This window comes from Myotis davidii, unplaced genomic scaffold (genome assembly GCF_000327345.1).
Source record: "Myotis davidii unplaced genomic scaffold, ASM32734v1 scaffold290, whole genome shotgun sequence".
Classification (NCBI taxonomy): domain Eukaryota; kingdom Metazoa; phylum Chordata; class Mammalia; order Chiroptera; family Vespertilionidae; genus Myotis; species Myotis davidii.
The window spans coordinates 5,671,126-5,689,770 of record NW_006285049.1 but is presented as its reverse complement, the minus strand read 5'-3'; the positions used below and the strand labels follow the sequence as shown (position 1 = coordinate 5,689,770).

At 36.7% G+C, this 18,645-nt stretch overlaps 1 protein-coding gene across 1 annotated transcript in view; it reads right to left on the bottom strand.

The window, feature by feature from the left end:
• Positions 1-18,645, bottom strand: part of ADAMTS20 (ADAM metallopeptidase with thrombospondin type 1 motif 20) — a 170,624-nt gene that overhangs the window by 3,608 nt on the left and 148,371 nt on the right. Inside the window, exons 30-36 of the mRNA XM_015558559.1 lie at positions 16,263-16,463; positions 15,481-15,610; positions 15,185-15,279; positions 15,003-15,097; positions 14,346-14,479; positions 10,695-10,786; positions 4,101-4,125 (exon numbers count right to left, since the gene is read on the bottom strand). Coding sequence (XP_015414045.1) covers positions 4,101-4,125; positions 10,695-10,786; positions 14,346-14,479; positions 15,003-15,097; positions 15,185-15,279; positions 15,481-15,610; positions 16,263-16,463 — 772 coding nt within the window. The remainder of the gene's footprint in view (positions 1-4,100; positions 4,126-10,694; positions 10,787-14,345; positions 14,480-15,002; positions 15,098-15,184; positions 15,280-15,480; positions 15,611-16,262; positions 16,464-18,645) is intronic.

Genomic DNA, 18,645 nt, shown 5'->3' with positions numbered 1-18,645 from the left:
ATGTAAACAAAACAAAATAAAAATAGATGGACATTATCAGATAGTCAAGAATGCTCTTGATTGGGAACACCTGAATGTGATTTATATAAGAAAGGACTCAAATGGCTTCCTAAGTGTTTTCCTTTATAAAATGAAAGAATATTAACACAGCCTTGCTCTAAAGAAAATGAACCAGCTAAAAAACAAATTTAAATTGAGACAAGTGAATTAATACCACACAATGTTGTTGGTACACAAGTAAATCCGTCCACCCCTCGGACTCTAAGACATGACAGATAGAGCCAGTGTTCCTGCAGCAACAGGCCAGTCCTGGCAATGGGACCGGCACCAGACTGGAACATTTCTCCAGGTGCAGTATCTGACCTCTAGTATCTAACTTCCCCGATAAGTTGCGCCTGGTTTGATGAATGTTCTGTTACTGTGCCTTTGGTGTTAAGAATATTAGGCCCTAACCCACCACACAAAACAACTGAATGTGGTATTATTGTCCCAGCTATTACGTCCTTTGTAAGTACCCCAAGTGTATGTGGAGGTGATGCCACACGATTTACACACGTGGTGTGTGAGCCCCCTAGTGGCTGTATGATCTAATTCTTTTCAAGAAACAGAACCAATGAAGTCAAAATATTTCAGACTATCTCCATTAATATTTGAACTTTAACTGAGAAAATGCATAAAATTTGTCACATTTACATGATCTTGCAATACTGAAAAGTAGTACTTAACGCTAATTACATCCGCTCCCGATGTTCAATACACACACAGATATTAAGACATTCTGGGGTCACATCACAATATCCCATGGATAAGACTCATGAATCTTAAGCAAGACTAATAAAACACTGGGGGTTATATTATGTGAATGAAAGGCTAAATGCATTTTAAATATATGTATAAGATGAATTAATACTATTGCTAAAAAACAAATACATATAAATTACTTCATTGATTTAGTTTTCTGTGCCATCTTCTTTAAAAACCAAAATAGAGATTCAAATACATTTTAATACAATGATAACATGGAGAATTTCTCCATAACAAATTATTTGATTTGATAATTTCCAAAGAAAACTTATTTCATAACCATATTATTTCACTTATATGTGGAATCAAAAACAAAACAAACTCATAGAAACAGAACAAACTAACAGTTGCCAGTTATAAAAAGAGTAATAAGTATGTAAAGTACAGCAGAGGAAATAGTAAAATTGTAAATGCGAGGTATGGTGTCAGATGAGAACTGGACTTATCGGTGATCACAATGTAAGTTATATAAACATCGAACGGCTCTGTTGTACACCTGAAACTACTATAATATTGTGCATCAACTGAATGTACAAAATAAAAAACATTAAAGAAGTAGAATTCTGATAGCCAATTCAATAGAACCAGGAATTTAAGAATGTGAAATATTTGCCTTTGAGTAATTGGCTCCACCAAAGAAAAAAGTAGTTACGGATATAAGCTAGAGGAGAAATATACAGGTAGACGCAAGTTTTACTTTGTTTCACTTCTTTGATGTGTTGGTCCATGTGTGCTCATTACATCATTGTTTTACAATTTTAAAATGTGTATGTACTTTATTGCAACTTGGATCTAGACCTATACATGTAATGTAAATTGATTTGTAAAAATATCGTATTGATTTTAGAGAGGAAGATAGAGATAGAACATCAATAATGAGAGACAATCATTGACTAGCTGCCCCCTGCACTCCCCCTACTGGGGATCAAGTCCACAGCCCAGGCACATGCTCTTGACTGGAATGGAACCCAGGACCCTTTAGTCCGCAGGCTGACGCTCTATCCACTAAGCCAAACCAGCTAAAGCATAAATAATTGATTATTTTAAAGATTTATAAGGAATGACAAAAACTAAAAGTTACACAAATTTTTAAAAATAATAAAGTTGAAGGATCCACACTGCCTTATTTTAATGCTCATTATAAAGGTATTATAACCAAGACAGTGCTGTGCTAATGAGAAGAGAGAGATGTAGATCAATTTAAGATAATAGAGAGTCCAGAAATACTTATAAATATGTCAATTGATATTTGACAAAGGTGGAAAGACAATTAATTGTATTTTCAACAAATGGTGTTGATAATTGGATATCTATATTCAAAAGCCCTCTCAGACTTCAAAATCAATCACAGGTCTAAATGTAAAACAAAATATAGGAAAAAAAATCTCTGTAACTTTGAGTTAATCAAAAAGTTCTTAAAATATGATACTAAATACATAACCCATAAAGAAGATATAATAACTTTGACTTTATTAAAATTTAAATTTTCTTCTTTGAAAGACACTTAAAAGAAAATATAAGACTCAGATTAAGAGAAAATATTTGCAAATGTCATATCCAACAAAAGACTTGTATCATGAATTATAAAACCCTCTCAAAATCAAGCAATCTGATTTTTAAAATGAACAAAAGACATGAACACACACTTCACCAAGGCGGATATAAAGATGGCAAACAAACACAAGAAATATGCTTAACACCATTAGTTAACAAAGAAATGCAAATTAAAACCACAAGGAGATACCACTGAAGATGGGGCGGGGGAAAACTTGGCAATACTAAGTGCTGACAAGGAAGCAAAGCAATAGGCACTTTAGTCTTTGCTGCTGGGAATACAAAATGGTACAGCTACTCTATAAAAGTGTTTCAATTTACTTTAAAGTTAAACATACACATACCATATAACCCTACAATCCTACTCAAAGATGTGTACCCTAGAGAAATAAAAATGTACGTTCAAAAACCTGTACACAAATGTGCATATCAGGTGTATTCATAATCTCCAAAACTGTTAACCCATTTTCTTCCAATGGATGAGTGGACAAACTGTGGGACAACTAACTATACAATGTCCATATGATGGAATAGTTCTCAGCAATTAAAGAGGAACAAATTATTGATAACATGCAACAACACAGATGGATAGCAAAGACATTATGTTGAGTGAAGGATACCAATCCCAAAAAGTTACATACTGTATGATTATATTTCTGTGACATTTGTGTGACATTTTAGAAATGGGAAAACTATAGCAACAGAGTTTACCAGGGGTAAGGTGGGAGGGAACTGTTCTATATTGTGATTATGGTGATGGTAACATGAATCTGTACATACTAGTATGTTAAAACTGTATACCAAAAAAGGGCAATTTTATTGCACATTATTAAAAATGTATTTAATGCAAATGGATATGACATCTATTTAAAGAAAAATATTTTCCAATTGGATTGCAAACAAAACCAAACTACATACTATATGATAGACACTTAAAGCAAAGAGATTCACAAAGGCCATAAAAACAACCTAATAATGGGAAATTTTAATCTATCACTTTTAGTAACAAAACAGATCAAGTAGGCAAAAAGAATAAGAAAGGAGATCTAAATAATATAATTAAAAGGTTAGATCTACACTCTGATAATAAAGAATACAAGTTCAGAATACTTTACAGTGGGTTCTGAATACTCAGAATGAATGCTGGCCATGATCCGCCGGCATTCGCTGACTATGGTTCTCTTGCTCTTATGTGATCAATATTAATTACAAAACAGCAAAAAAGATACATTTTTTAAAGTTTTTGTGGCTCTGTAAAAAGTACCACTTTATTTCGCTTTTGATATATGTATTCTAATGTCACACCACACTCCTTAAACTTCATCTTCTATTGCAATGTGGCAAAGTTTATTTTCCCTAAAGAGTGCCATATGTGTCCCTTCTCTTTTGAGCATTCATGACCTGGGGTACCCTGTCATATGCAAACACAAAGGATGTGGTTTTGATGAATCCCAAACAGAATAACTTCTTTCTGTGACATCAAACATCTGGAGAGTATCCATGCAAATGCTGTGTAACTCAACACAGAACCTGGTTTATATATTTGACAGAACATCTCTAAGAATGTAGGGCAGTGTGTATTTTTTGTAACAGTAACCTCAGGCAGTTGAATAAAGACTGAATGAGGATAGCTCCTTTTGGCAGCTTATATCTTTGCCCAATAATGTCTAATTTTGAAACTGAGTTTTGTATTCCACAAATGGCTAGAGAACTATGTGAGGGAAGCATCTGACCTTGATGGGCAGAGAGTATTTTACTGTACTGGTTCTGCCTCTGACTTTCTCAACAACATTGGACAGGTTGTTAACATGGAGTGTTGTGTTTCTCCAACTATAAACTAGGATTACGTAGTTTACAACTATATAACTTTCTCAAGATATTGTAGGGGGGAAATGCAGTTACATGAAAGTTGGAAAAATAGCAGTAGAAATTAATGGGCATTGCTGTCTTATTTTAAAACCTGATTGTGCTAATACCTTTTATTCAGATTCCACGCTCATTGAGAAATATTGTTGATAATTAGTTTTCTGTTATTTCCTATAAGGGAAGTTCACTAATGAGATAAAAGGAGTTTTGATTCCACTTGACGTTACATGATTTACTTATATATCAGTCTCCTGTGAATTGCGTTGTCTCATTGACCAGACCTTACTCAATGCCACGTGTAATGCAAAAACCAGAGTCCCTGAACTTGGTGGCCTTCCCAAAGTAATGGCATCTGTGAGGTCTTGTAGAAGACTCCCCACATCTCTAGTGGCATTCTCAATTGACTTCTTTCTAATTACATCAAGTAAATGACCAAAGGGCATGCATTAGAAAGAGATGAGATGTTGGATAAAGTTGACCAGCCTTGACATGTGTTGCTCATTGGAGAATGAATACTCTCCATTTAAGGGGGTCACAATGGAAGTGTTATTTTTAAAAATCCATATGTGAGGGAAAAGGTTGTTTAGAATTCTAGACGTTTTATATTACCCTCCTTGACTTTAGAACAGGTGTCCAAAGGACACAGTATCAGACTTCAGAAAGGGGAGTTCAAAGGGGAAGGACAGTCCTGGGAAAAGAACTGAATGGAAGATGTAGATCAGGGAGTCTCCAGCTGGGTGGAAGACCAGTATGACTGAAGTAGGGAAGGAGAAAAATGAACATGAGTATGGCTAACTAGCCTCAAAGATTAAATGAGATTCCTCTGCAAAGTTAGCTACCTTTAAAAAGATAGCCAGTTAAATAACCAGAGATGATAAAAATTGTAAGATACAATAACCATTTAAAGTCTCTGGAAATTGTCCTAAGGTTATAATATAGAGAAATATTTATGCCAAAAAAAAATCTATGAACTCTAGGTAAGAACAGTGAGGCTCTGTGATATTTGAACAATGAGCTGTCCTCTCCTCCCCCTACCTCAACAAGGTGAGAGTTATACCCTTGATGGGTGCAGCGAAGAACACAGGATTTTGTTTCCCCCAGATTCCTATTAGAAGTGCATTTTCACCATGAGAAAGCAAGCCATCAGCACTTCCCATATCATCCAGCTCTGTGCTACAGAAGATACAGTATGGGCAAGAGTGGCTGAGAGTCTGAGCTCCCTTCTGTCACTCAGTCCGTACTCACAGTACAGAAAAGCTAGCCCAGGCAGGGCAGGCCAAAAGCACAAGGCCTGAGTCATCCCCACTCAAGTAACTGTTAGGGAATTAACTGTTAGGGAAGTGGTTCCATGCTGAGGACAGGCTAAGAATATAGGAGTTACTGTGACCTAGTAGCCTGCTTATAGAGTGGGGATGTTAACTCTGAGAAATGGGCCAGATCTCTAGATACACAGAATTGGTCCAAGACTTCTTCCTTGGGAGAGAATCAAGTTGTAAGAACAAAAAGCCCCACTGATTTTTTCTAAGTGGACTGAGCTTATTTGGGACAGAGCATGGGGGATTTCAAGCCTAAGATGCTATTGTAAACACAATTTTAGTGGTGCACATTTAGGAGGATGGTGGTAGCTTAGTAGAGCAATAAGCAAAGTGTTAGATCAATTAAATTTTAACAGAGAGAAACAGGGAATGGGACAGCTAAGATAGGCTCATCTTGAGGTCTGACCTGACCTTAAAGATTGACCTATAAGACTACTCTGGCCAAAGAGCTTGAATTGGATCAACCCATGGAGTAGGGTTAGCATAGATCAATCATCTAGCAGTTAGTGGAGGCTAAGAGCTGAGTGTGATATCCATAGAGGCAGACAAACTACAAACTTAAAGAGGAGTCAGGAAAAGGGACAAAGAGCCCAGCTTAAAAAACACACACAAAAACTGCCATTCCAGGAGAATCGTGATGACTGTGTACATGTTCAGAGCTGCACCCTCTGAGAAGCAATAACAAAGACTGCACAGGAAATAGATGTCACTGAGAGAGTCCAGCCAAAGGACCAAACAAATAAGCAAGCAAACAAAATTAAGTCCTAGAGGAGAGGGAGACTTAATATATTTTAGCAACTATGGATACTACCTAAAATGCCCAGTTTTCAACAAACAAACTGAAAAGGATGACTCACATACAGGGCAAAAAGGCAACAGAAACAAACTTTGAGAGGCTTCAGATGTCAGACAGATAAAGACTTCAAAGCAGCTAATATAAATATGTTCAAAGAACTATAGAAAACCATGTTTAAAAAAAGTAAAGGAGGGTATGGTAGTGTCTCATCAAATAGAAAATATCAGTGAAGAGATACAAATTATAAAAAGAGCTGGAGGACAGTTCTGGAGTTAAAAAGTACAATAACCAAAATAAAAATTTCACAGGACTGGCTCCAACAATAGATTGGAGTTGGCAGAAGAAAGAATCAGTATACATGAAAAAATATCAATAATGACGATACAATATCAAGAACTGAGAGAAAAAAACAAATCAAGAAAAATAAACGGGCTCAGAGAAAAGGGGATACCATTAAGTGCACCAACATATGCATAATAGGAGTGCCAGCAGGAGAGGAGAAACGGGAGGAAAGAATATATTTCAAGAAATAATGGCCAACAACTTTCCAAATTTGATGAAATGCATTAGTCTACACATCCAAGAAGCTCAATAGACTCCAAGTTGGGTAGACACAAAGAGATCCACATCCAAATATGTCACAGTGAAAAGAGAAAATCTGAAAGCATCAAGAGAAAACTGACCACATACATGGAACCCAAAAAAGATAGTTGCCATCTAATGTTTATCTAGAAGCCAAAGGACAGTGAATGACATATTTAAAATGCTGAGAAATAAAACTATAAATGACAAATTTTATAACGAAAAATCAATCTTTCAAGAATAAAGGCATTTAAACAAAAGTGAGGTTTGTTACTAGTAGACCTGTCTTACAAGACATAGTAAAGAAAATTTTTTAGGTTGTAATCAAGTGACACCAGGCATTTATATAAATCAATACAAAACAACCAAAGAGTACTGGGAAAGGTAATTATAAAAGACACTATAATTGCATATTTCTTTTTTTTTTGCTTAACTGACTTAAAAGCAATTATAAACCAATACATACATAATTATATTATTGGCCTGTAATATATTTGATCAGAATGGCACAAATGAAGCAGGTGGAAACAAAGTTGTCTTAGAGTAATAAAATGACACCAGCTGATATCAAATCTATAGGAAGAAATGAAGGGAATCAGAAGTGTTAAATAAAAGGTTCATTAAAAAAACTATGGATATGTAATTTTTTCATTTCTTACATTCTCTAAAAACATGAGTAATATTATAAAAATGTATTCGATTTGTTACATATGTAGAATGTATATGTTTAACAAACAACACACAAAATGAAGAAGAAATAGAGCATATAGAGGACTAATGTTTTTATATTTCACTGAAATTATATAGTATAAATCTGAAGTAGATTCTGCTAAGAGGCATATTGTTAGCCCTTGAGCAACTGTTAAGAAATAAATTTAAAATAATGAAAATTATTAAGGAAATAAAAATGTTACACTAGAGAACACTGACTGAATAAAAAAGAAACGCTCAAGAAGGACCAGAGGAGCAAAGAAAACAGACGTTAAAATGGCAAGTATAAATTCAGACATATCAACAACTACACTGAACAATGCAATCGAAAGGCAGAGATCCAAGAAAGTGCTCTCTATAGGAGACAAAGATATAAATAGATTCCACCCAAAGATAGATATAAATAGGTTAAAACTAAATGGGATGAAAACATATATATCATGTATTATAATCAAACTGAGTGGCCATTCTAATATCAGATATGTAATATTTTAAAACAAAGTTACTGCAGTTAAAGAGGAACATTTTGTGACAAAGGGAAAATATATCAGGAAATTATGACAGTTATAAACATATAATCATGTACAACAAAACCCCAAAGTAAATTAATTAAATACAAAATAAGCAAAACAATAAGACTGAAGTGAGAAACAAATAATTCAACAATAATGGTTGCAACGTTTCAGTGTATAGGACTACTAGGCAGAAGATCAATAAGGAAATGGAAGAGTTAAACAGACTGTAACTAGGCCTGACAGACTTCACCCAACAACAGAACATACATTCTTTCCAAGCACATACTGAACATTTTCCAGGATAGCCATATGCTATGTCATAAAACAAGTCTCAATAGATTAAAAGGATTAAATATTAGAAAGTGTGTTCCAACCACAGTGGAATGAAAGTAAAAATCAATAACGGAAGGAAATTTTGGAAATTCATGAATAACCAATGGGTCAAAGAATATATAAGTGATAATAGAAAATATGAATGAAAATAAACACACAGCATATCAAAACTTCAAGGATGCAGTGAAAGAACTGAAATTGTGTGGTTGTAAATGCCTATATTAAAAGAACTGTCAAGAGCCTTTATGACAGACTAAATGCTTTCCTCCTAAAATTATAAACAAGACAGGATGTCCACTCTCACTACTTCTATTCAACACTGTATTGGAGTTTTAGTTAGAGCAATGAGGTAAGACAAAGAAATAAAAGGTATCCAGATTGCGAAGAAAAGAGTAAAACTATCTTAATTTCTTAATAACATTACCGTGTATATAGAAAATCCTAAGGAATCCAATAAAAAAAACTATACAATTAAACAATGAGTTCAGCAAGGTTGTAGTATTCCAGATTGATTTATAAAAATATAGGCAAAAATTAGTGATTTGTGCCTCAGATTTAGGGGGAGGAGTCTCTTTATGGGAACCCTCCCAGTCAAAAGCCTTCTTTATCTTGAGCTGGAATCTGCTGCCCTACTAACGTCTCCTGAAGTGATACACACTGACCTGTTTCATGGATCGCTTTAATTATTTAAAGACAGTTATAACGTTCTACTCCTTTCCTGGTCACCCTTTTCATTTTCCTTATCCGACATGATTTAAACCCTCTTTTGCCCCCCTGGTTTCCACCTCCTACTCTTAGATAGAGTAAAAATTTATTTTTCCCAACAGAAATTTAAAAATAAATATAATATTTCATTGTCAAGCACAAATAACATTTTGGTCTCAATATTTTTTTGGTACCTTATGATTATATTAGGTTGTTTAGAAATCATTCCATGTTCTACATGAGTTATAACGAACTTATGGTGCTTGAATAAACACCTGTCTTTCATAGGACATTGCCAAGTTCAATTTGCATTTCTGGACCCAAGACATATGTATTTATTGCAACTTTATTTGGGTCAGTCCATAGAGCTAGTGTCCTTTTATCTCCTTTAAGTTTTCTTCTCTAACATAGAAAATGCCCTTTCTTTCTAACATAAGCATACCTTCTGTGTCAGTGATGAGAACTGTGAATAGCCAAATCTAAAAATAGAGAGCTATGACAAACCATTAGCTACTTTTCTTCAATATGATATCTTCAATTATAATTACTACCGCTTATGCATGATTTTTTAAAATTAGTTAGAAATCTACCTAACAATGCTATATTCGTATAAGCTTTACATCTCTCCATCTATATATATATAAAAGCCTAAGCAACCTTTCAACTGTCCAATGGGTAGCTATGACACTCCGACCAGTAGCTATGATGCACACTGACCACCAGGTGGCAGACACTCAATGCAGGAGCTGCTGAGCTGTGGTGACTTGGCAGCTGTGGTTCTCAGATGACACATGCAGAACCAGAGAGGAGGGAGCCTGATTCTGAGGTGCGTCACCCAAGAACCGCCCTCTCGCAATCTGGGACCCCTTGGGGATGTGGGAGAGCTGGTTTCGGCCTGATCCCCACAGGCCAGGCGAAGGGACTCCATTGGTGCACAAATCCATGCACTGGGCCTCTAGTCTTATCATAAAAATGTTCACATTTTTAAAAATGAGTATGTTGTTTTCTAGAAAGCATACTCTATTCTGGAAATCACAGATAACATGGAAGGGTGTGTATAGAGAACTCCAGAAATGAAGGCCTAAAAAAGAGTAAAGACATGGAAATGTACTATTCCACAGACGATAGAAAGTTATTCTGGTAAGTTATAGACCCAGGTCACTATAAGTGATGTTAGCAGCGGTGTAGAAAGTCACATGCTTGTGATCCATTCCTTATACTATATGGCCATTCATTTCCATGGACGTAGTGGAAAGATTAAAAATAATAAAGCATCATGGAAGAAGAAATAGGATCTGAACAACTTAAAACTCTTGTTTTATACCTTTCAAACAAATCCAACATTGGTAAAAATCCTCTAAGGCTTGCTATAACCTTTAAAATGAAGTTCATATAGGAAGCCTGAATTTTTTATTATGTTTCTTGTAATATTATGATCCAGAAAATGAATTAAGGGAAACAGTATCACTTTTTTTTTTCACAGTTAGGGAGAAATAAACAAATCTGAAATACCTGTGGGCATCTGGCAGCACTGTAGCAATCTCCAGCCGTGGCAAATGGAACTGCTTTTCCAAATACTGTCTGAGCAAATAGAAGGTCTGTAGCTAGAACGCAATATATAAAACTCTTTAGCAATGAGACACTATATGTTTTCCAATCTTCATTGCAAAACATAGTATTTATATCATCTTCTTAAATACATTTTATAATTCAAAAATTTAAGCAAAAATGCTATCCAATTATAGATCAGGCTTTTCAATAAATAATATCTTCTTTTTTTTAGAGAGAGAGAGAAACATTGATTGGCTGCCCCCTGCACATACCCCAACCAGGGACTGAACCTGCAACCTGGGCATCTGCCATGTCCAGGAATTGAACCAGTGATCCTTTGGTGCATAGGATGATGCTCAACCAACTGAGCCATACCAGCCAGGGCAAATAATTTTTCTTTAATACAAAAATGTTTATCCCATAAATTTCCCTAAAAAATGGCAGGCACATCTGAAACTAAGCCAGAAGTATTTTTCTTTTTTTAAATATTTTTCTATTGATTTCAGAGAGGAAGGGAGAGAACAGAAACATCAATGATGAGAATCACAATTGGATGGCTCCTGCACTCCTCCTACTGGGGATCCTGACACCTGGGCATGTGCCCTGCCAGGGAATTGAACCCTGACCTGATTTATGGGTCAATGCTCAACCATTGTGCCACACTGGCTGGGCAGAACCAGAAGTTTTTTAAACTAAGTGCTTTATTATATTGTACATCATAGTGAATATCTAAGATAGATAAAGTAAGGTCAGGAGCAAAAATTACAGGTTTTGATTACCATATTTAAAGGTAAATACATTATTACAAAGCAACACATGCGTGTTTATAGACCAAATTATATAATAGATATACATATAAATATATACATATATACATACATATAAATATATACATATATATATATATATACACACACACATGCTAAAGGTCAGCTGGTCTAATCGCTTATTCATGCTTGAGTCATTTAGATAATATTCCAACAATGGTCATCCAGTCAGTGGCTCTCACCTCCACTAATGTATTTTGAATCACTTCACTTTTCAAGAGGACTGCAGGATTATTGCATGCTACCATGATGGCAACCCCTAAAGGTAGCATTTATGAAAATATGATCGTATCTCCAAGGACAGTTTCCAAAGCAATAAGGCCTCCCATGGTGTGCTGGAATCAGCTGTTAGCAAATCACGAGAACCTGTTGTGTGTGAGTTTCTGGGGACACAGTTCAATCCACAGCAGCAGGTTTGCTGAAGAGTCACTTGATAGAATTTGATGGATTGCTTGTATGTGTGAGAGAAAGGGAGGATGTAAAGATGTTACTAGGTTTTAGCTAGAATAACTAGAAAATTATAGTTGCTACTTATTGAAATGGTAAATATTTGGGATAGGAATGGTTCGAGAAAAATATTGAAAGTTCAGTTTGAGATTAACATTGAGTCTGAGATGCCTATTAAGACATGGATTTGCTGAATAGGCAGTGTAATATTGGCATTCAGGGTCCAGATTGGAGATAAATATTTGGGGCTGTCATCTAATAGGTAGTATTTGAAATCTATAAATTGAATCAGATCCTTAGGGAGTGACTGAGTCCTGAAATTCTTTCATACTCAGTATTGTGGCTGATGAAGAGTAATTAGCCAAGTTGAGAAATAGTGAGAAAGAGTGGCCAGCATAGAACAAAACAATGAGAGTGTAGTGTCATGACAGCTAAATGCTGCTGATGGATCAAGTTAGATGAAAACCAAGAATTTTTCACTGGATTTATGAAATGGATGAAGAATTGGTGATGTAAGAGAGAAAAGAAAGTTTGCTGAAATGATGTTCTTGCATAGATACAAAGTGATGAGCCTAGAACACAAGTAGAGAGGGTGGCCTTCCATAGAAGTGGGAGTGGTTCCTCCACAGTAACCAGGATAGAAGGCAAAGTCTGTAGGTGAACATTTGGTTAGGTTAGTAGATGTGGCAGTGGTAGCTAGTGGAAATTCCCTCGGGCTCTTATTTCCTCAGCGAGATAGGAAGCAAGATCATTGGCAATGAGTGACTAGAGAGGAGTATTAGAAGTTGTAGAAGTCTGAAGCTAGAAGAGAATATGTGAGTGAGACATTTAGGAGATGGGGGGAGGGGATGAACTAGGGAAGTGCAGTGGGATTACTCAGCAGCATGAAGGGTCCATGTGAGCTCAGTAGTCAGTGTTTAAAGTGAGATCATCCATGAGGACAGTGTATTATTTGCCACCCCGAAGATGTGTGGTGCAAGTTCAGAGTGGGTGAAAGGTGTAATTTAGTCAAGACTGGGTTTTTGTCACACAGGTTTGAAGAAGGGAAAGACAGACCAGGAAGCTAAAAATGTAGACATTGAACATTGTATCCTCAGAGCCCAGCCCAATGCCTGGCAAATGCATGTTTATTTGATAAATTAGTGAAAACCAGTATCTTACTAAACAGCAACTAACTTACTGAGTGCCCATTATGTGCTCAGTAATGCTAATTACCTGACACACATACTAGAACATCATTAAATAATAATGATTATTTATAGAGCATTTATTGTATGCAAGGCTATTTGCTCAGAATTTTACAAGAATTATCTCTTAATCCCACTATCTCCCCACCTCCCTCAAAAAAGGGGTAGGTGGCAGAAGGAGGGAGAAATAAGAAAGAAGAGAAAAAAGAAAGGGGGGAAAAAAACCTACGAGAGTTTTACTCACTTTAAGGGAATTTAGATTTAAAGAGATATGTCCAAGGTCACAAAACGGGTAAGTGGATGCAAAGAATTTCCACCCAGTGTAACTCCAGAGTTCATGAGCATAACCATAACAGTATAGCACTTTCCTACGGCAGTAATGGTGGGTTTTCAGTAAATGCTAGCCATTATTACTACTAATACTAGTCATTATCATCTGACTGTGGCTTAGAGATTATGTATTCATGCATTCCTATCACGAAAAACATTGTTTCTCGCTATGGCGTATGCACTGTGCTAGGAACTGGTGATTCAATGGTGATCTAGTTTTAACTTCTAAAACTACCTTATTTGTCTTTTCCTATAGGTATGGAACCTCCAGGATGGCAGGCTGCTCAGTGTCTATTAGGTTTCATTAATCTGTTTGGACTTGACCATACTATAAGTTGCTTCCTAAAAGGTAGCAGGTCCATAGTCTGGGATCTGTGAATAGGAATTAATTGCATCATTTGCAACAGTGTGATGCAATTCTGCCTTAACTAATTGTTAAAAAGATTAAATGAGAAACTCTATAGAAAAATGCTTTACAAATTGTAATCTGAAGTTACTTTAAGCCCTACAAAAAGTGTTATATAATTATGTTGAGATATTAACTTTTTCCCTAATGTAATGGGGAATTTGAAGGTAGAGGGTCATATCTTGGAAGGACACTGTATATCCTATCATTACCACTACATTTTTACTAAGGTCCCCACAGCCCATGTCATTGAAGAGAGAGTTTATGGCTAATAACTTTAAAAATCAATTTAAGTAACTATTGCCCAATGCTAGGGTGTCTACTATACCCTAGCTATTCTACATACCAGCATACTGTTGGACTTTCATTGGCAAAGGGAGGCTTTTCATTTTACAAATAGAGATCCAGTACTTACTTTTAATTTGCATAGAAGTGAGATCAATTCTTATTTTGCTGAAAACTGTGTGTCCAGCAGCCAGGTAGTCATTTGTACATTCACAGTCTAGCCTCCTACTTCCATTAAAAGGACATTCGTATGGATTTTGTAGTCTGTAACCACATTAGAATATTTTTATTATTAGATACAGCTATCGTCCCACAGTGTAGGTAAACTTTGGAAGCGGAAGGTAAAAGATACACTCTTCAATATGACAATGTCTACAAGTTAAATGAGAAAAGTAAAAATTACTCAAGGTTAACATATGAAATTATCAATGGGAAATTGAAGACCGGTGGAAAAATAACCCAGCTCTAGTTCTCTTAGCTTTTGTTACTGGAAGTAATATGATTTCTATGAAAATACACATAGCTCTTAAATTCTCCCCTTCTCTGTTCTCCCACTGCTCACCCACAGTATCCTTCTTAGCCTATCTCTCTGTGAGTACATGTTAATATTCAAGTCTTTGGGCTTAAACAGGCATGCACAACACCTAACTTAGACCCTAATATGTCTACCTGCTTTTGAATTACTTGTCCCACTTGCAAGCTATTCAAGTATCACTCCTACTGGAACTTCTGATAATCTTAAAGGACCATAAAAAATGCACTGATAAGCCAAAGACACATCTCATACCTAAAACCATACACTTCAGAAAAGTTGTCTTCTTCACCTTTGACCAATGATATATATTCCTTGGGGTCTTCCAAGTGCATATCTGCACAATAAACCTAAAGGGAAAATGCAAACACCTAGAAAAGCTTTTTCCAAAGTCAACGGTCAGTGTTAAAGTCGAGTAGGAACTGTGTTTACAATACCTTTATTATTCTTCCTTCAATGTTAAGGTAATAGTCACCATCCTTGGTAATGTTGTTTTCCCCTTGGATTTCTTTGCAGCTGGTAAATGTTTTGCCTTCAAGGATGAGTGAATACAACTTATCAACAATGAACAAATTAAAAACACAGCATGAATTTAACTCAATCATGCAAATATTATGCGAAAAAAATAGGTACTTCATTTTGTGTAGCATATGATTACAGCAAATACTTATTTTCAGAATTTTAATTGAAACTCTTAGGAACACTAGGTAGATTTTTAAAGTCCGTTACTTACAGTCATTGACATAACATTTCTTTTGAGCATCTGGCTTTAAACGCTTTAAACATAAGTCACTGGACCAACCGTTTTCAGCCATGCATTCCACTCTTCTCTCCATTACCCCCACTCCACAAGTCACTGAGCACTGTGAACAGAGTAAAATTTGAAGGTAAAGTGTATAATGGGCAATAAGGCCAGTCAATCCACATCGCCTCTCGGACTAGGTCCTTTTGGAACACAATCGTGGCTAGACTTACTGCAAATACAAAAATACCCTATAAATTGGACAGTCACAGATGGGAGGAATTTATTATTTCTCAGTTATTGGCTTCTTTTCATTTATGTCATATAGTTATATCAACATTATATTATAAATACATGACAAACATTATTAATGTTGGTTTTTAAGACTACTTAGTTTGTTTTCATTGTTATATATGCTGCTTGGGAAGCAATATTTACTTGCTTTCTATCCATTAAATTGGAAATGGATTATAGGGCAAGTAACTTTTATTACCCACATGTTAGATTTATTTACTTCACTTAAAATATTCATTGGTTAAGTATCTACTAAAAATGCAAGTCACTGTGCAAGGCTTTCTGAGGAATAGATATAAGTAGGTTATAGTAAGCATAGAAAAAGAGATAAGATATTTATACAAGTAACTGACAAAGTAAGTGGTTTTTGACAAGATGGGGTATGAAACAATTCTGGGATCGAGTTAGACATGCAGCTGCACAGGCATCCACACCTAGAAAGTCTCATTCAGATTTTAAATTCATAATTATATACTGACCTTGCTCCATTTTCCAACTTTCCAAGTGGCCATGTGCAAACAGCTCCTTAGATTGCATTTGTAAGTCTGTGGTGAAGGCAGCACAGGGCATTCTCGATAGTCTATAGGCCAAAGCTGATGGAGCTTATATCTATCAGTAGACCGAATCTCAATGCAATATGTAATCCTTTGTCGGTAACTAAATCCACAGTTACCAGCACACTGAAAAATAATTTCCAGGGGGAGAAGATATCCTTAAATTTAACCAGGCCTAATATTCACCAGGTGTGTGTGTGCGTGCGTGCGTGCACACATCTATCTGATAATAGGGTAATATGTAAATTGGTCAGGACACCGTCACAGTAACGACTGATCAGCAGGCTGCATGCGCAGCAGGTGGGCAGGGACTTGCAGCATTGGGGATGTGATGGTGGCTGCTGCTTGCCCGGGGCTGGCCCGGGGCTCTGGCAAGCCGCCAATGGCTGTTGCTGCTTCAAGGGCCCAAGGCTCAGGCAATAAGGGCTGGGTGAGGCTCAGGCAGCCTCATGGCTGGCAGTGGCAGCAGCAGAGGTGTGATGGGGATGTCACCTTCCCCTGATCACAGGGTCACCTCCTGCAGAGGGAGGCCAGAGGCAGGAGCAGCGAAGGGGTGATGGGGGCGATGCCTTCCCCTGATCGGCCAGTTGCCTCCCGCAGTGCGAGGCCAGACTGCGGCTTAGGCCTGTTCCCCGTCGGTAGGACATCCCCTGAAGGCTGCCGGACTGTGAGAAGGGGCAGGGCAGGCTGAGAGACCCCCATCCCGTGCACAAATTTCATGCACAGGGCCTCTAGTAAATATTTAAATATACATACACACACTATACAATGTTATACCCACAACAATCCTATTCATTAGCTTCATTTGCAGATGAGTTAAAAAGGGTTCAGAGACATTATATAACTTTCCCAAAGTTGTACCAATAAATAGAAAGGATCCATATCCAGGCTAGATTGTCTAGTTATGGTGCCTGTTTTGTTTTTTTCCCATTACACTACTAAGACTATCTTAATTGAATGAAAAATTTTCTCCCAATAGGTGCAGCTTTGGAGAAATAAAACATATGTGAGAGTTCTCACCTGAAATAAAAGACATTAATTAGAAAATAGCAGAGTACTGACCAGTGTGTACATAGATGTGAGTACACCACCTGAGGCCAAAGAATGAACTAATCAAAAGACATAGAAATTACTGTATCTGGTACTCACATGGGACCAAATATAGTCTGGTCCCTCCAGCCAGACTGGAAAATCTTACATACATGTATTCTCTAATAAGTAGAACACTCAGAAGGGTCTTGGCACAGTAGAGGGAAATAAATAAACAATACACTGGTCTGATATGACAAAGCTTAAGAGTGAGATAAGAAAGGCTCAAACTGCATCCAGACAGAATAAATATTCTAGAGCCAAGGTCAAAATATATGAATAGGAATAAAAATTACCCAGTAGCTAAAATAGTAAAATTTATAATGTCTGACATGCAATAAAAAGTTAACTGTCAGCCCGAGCTGGTTTGGCTCAGTGGATAGAGCATCAGCCTGTGAACTTAAGGGTCCTGGGTTCAATTCCGGTCAAAGTCACATGCCTGGGTTGCCTGTTTGATCCCCAGTAGGGAGCGTGCAGGAGGCAGCTGATCCATAATTCTCTCTCCTCATTGGTGTTTCTATCTCTCTCTCCCTCTCCCTTCTGCTCTAAAATCAATACAATAATTTTTAAAAAGTTAACCATCATGCAAAAAGCAATAAAATGTAGCCCATAATAAAGAGAAAAATTCATCTATCAAAACAGACCCAGAGGGATGAGTAAAAATGCAAAGGAAGGACCTCTGAAAATTATTTTCTCCATAAAGCCATGAAAAAACTGGCTTTGTCAGAATTAACTTTTCCACAACTCTGTAAATTCACCAAATGCAGCAAGCCAGGAAGCATTTATTCAATAAACAAGGTTAAATCTCAGAAGAGGGAGCTTTGTGATGTTTTAACTTGTCCTACCCCCATTCTTGCCTCCATCTCCACAGTAGCCTTGAAAATCAACAGCCCCGCAAGCATGGAGGAACCAGCAACCCTGCAGCCACAGGGGCAGAACAGGGTTGGGCATCTTTCAAAGACCCTGTTGCAGAGACTTGTTGTTATTTGAACTGTTTGGTGGGTTTTCTAGAAGACTCCACTGACAAGGCTGTCATTATTTAACTTAACTGGAGCTTACCCACTGCTTAAAGACTTTTCCCTCCAGGGGCACTTGTTGAACTGTTTAACTTTGAAGCTTCGAAAAGAGGTAGGTCACAGTTAGGGCAAGCAATAGCCTCACTAAAAAAAAAAAAAAATCTTAAAAGGAAGAGAGATGTTCATAGGGCTTTGAAAAGCTT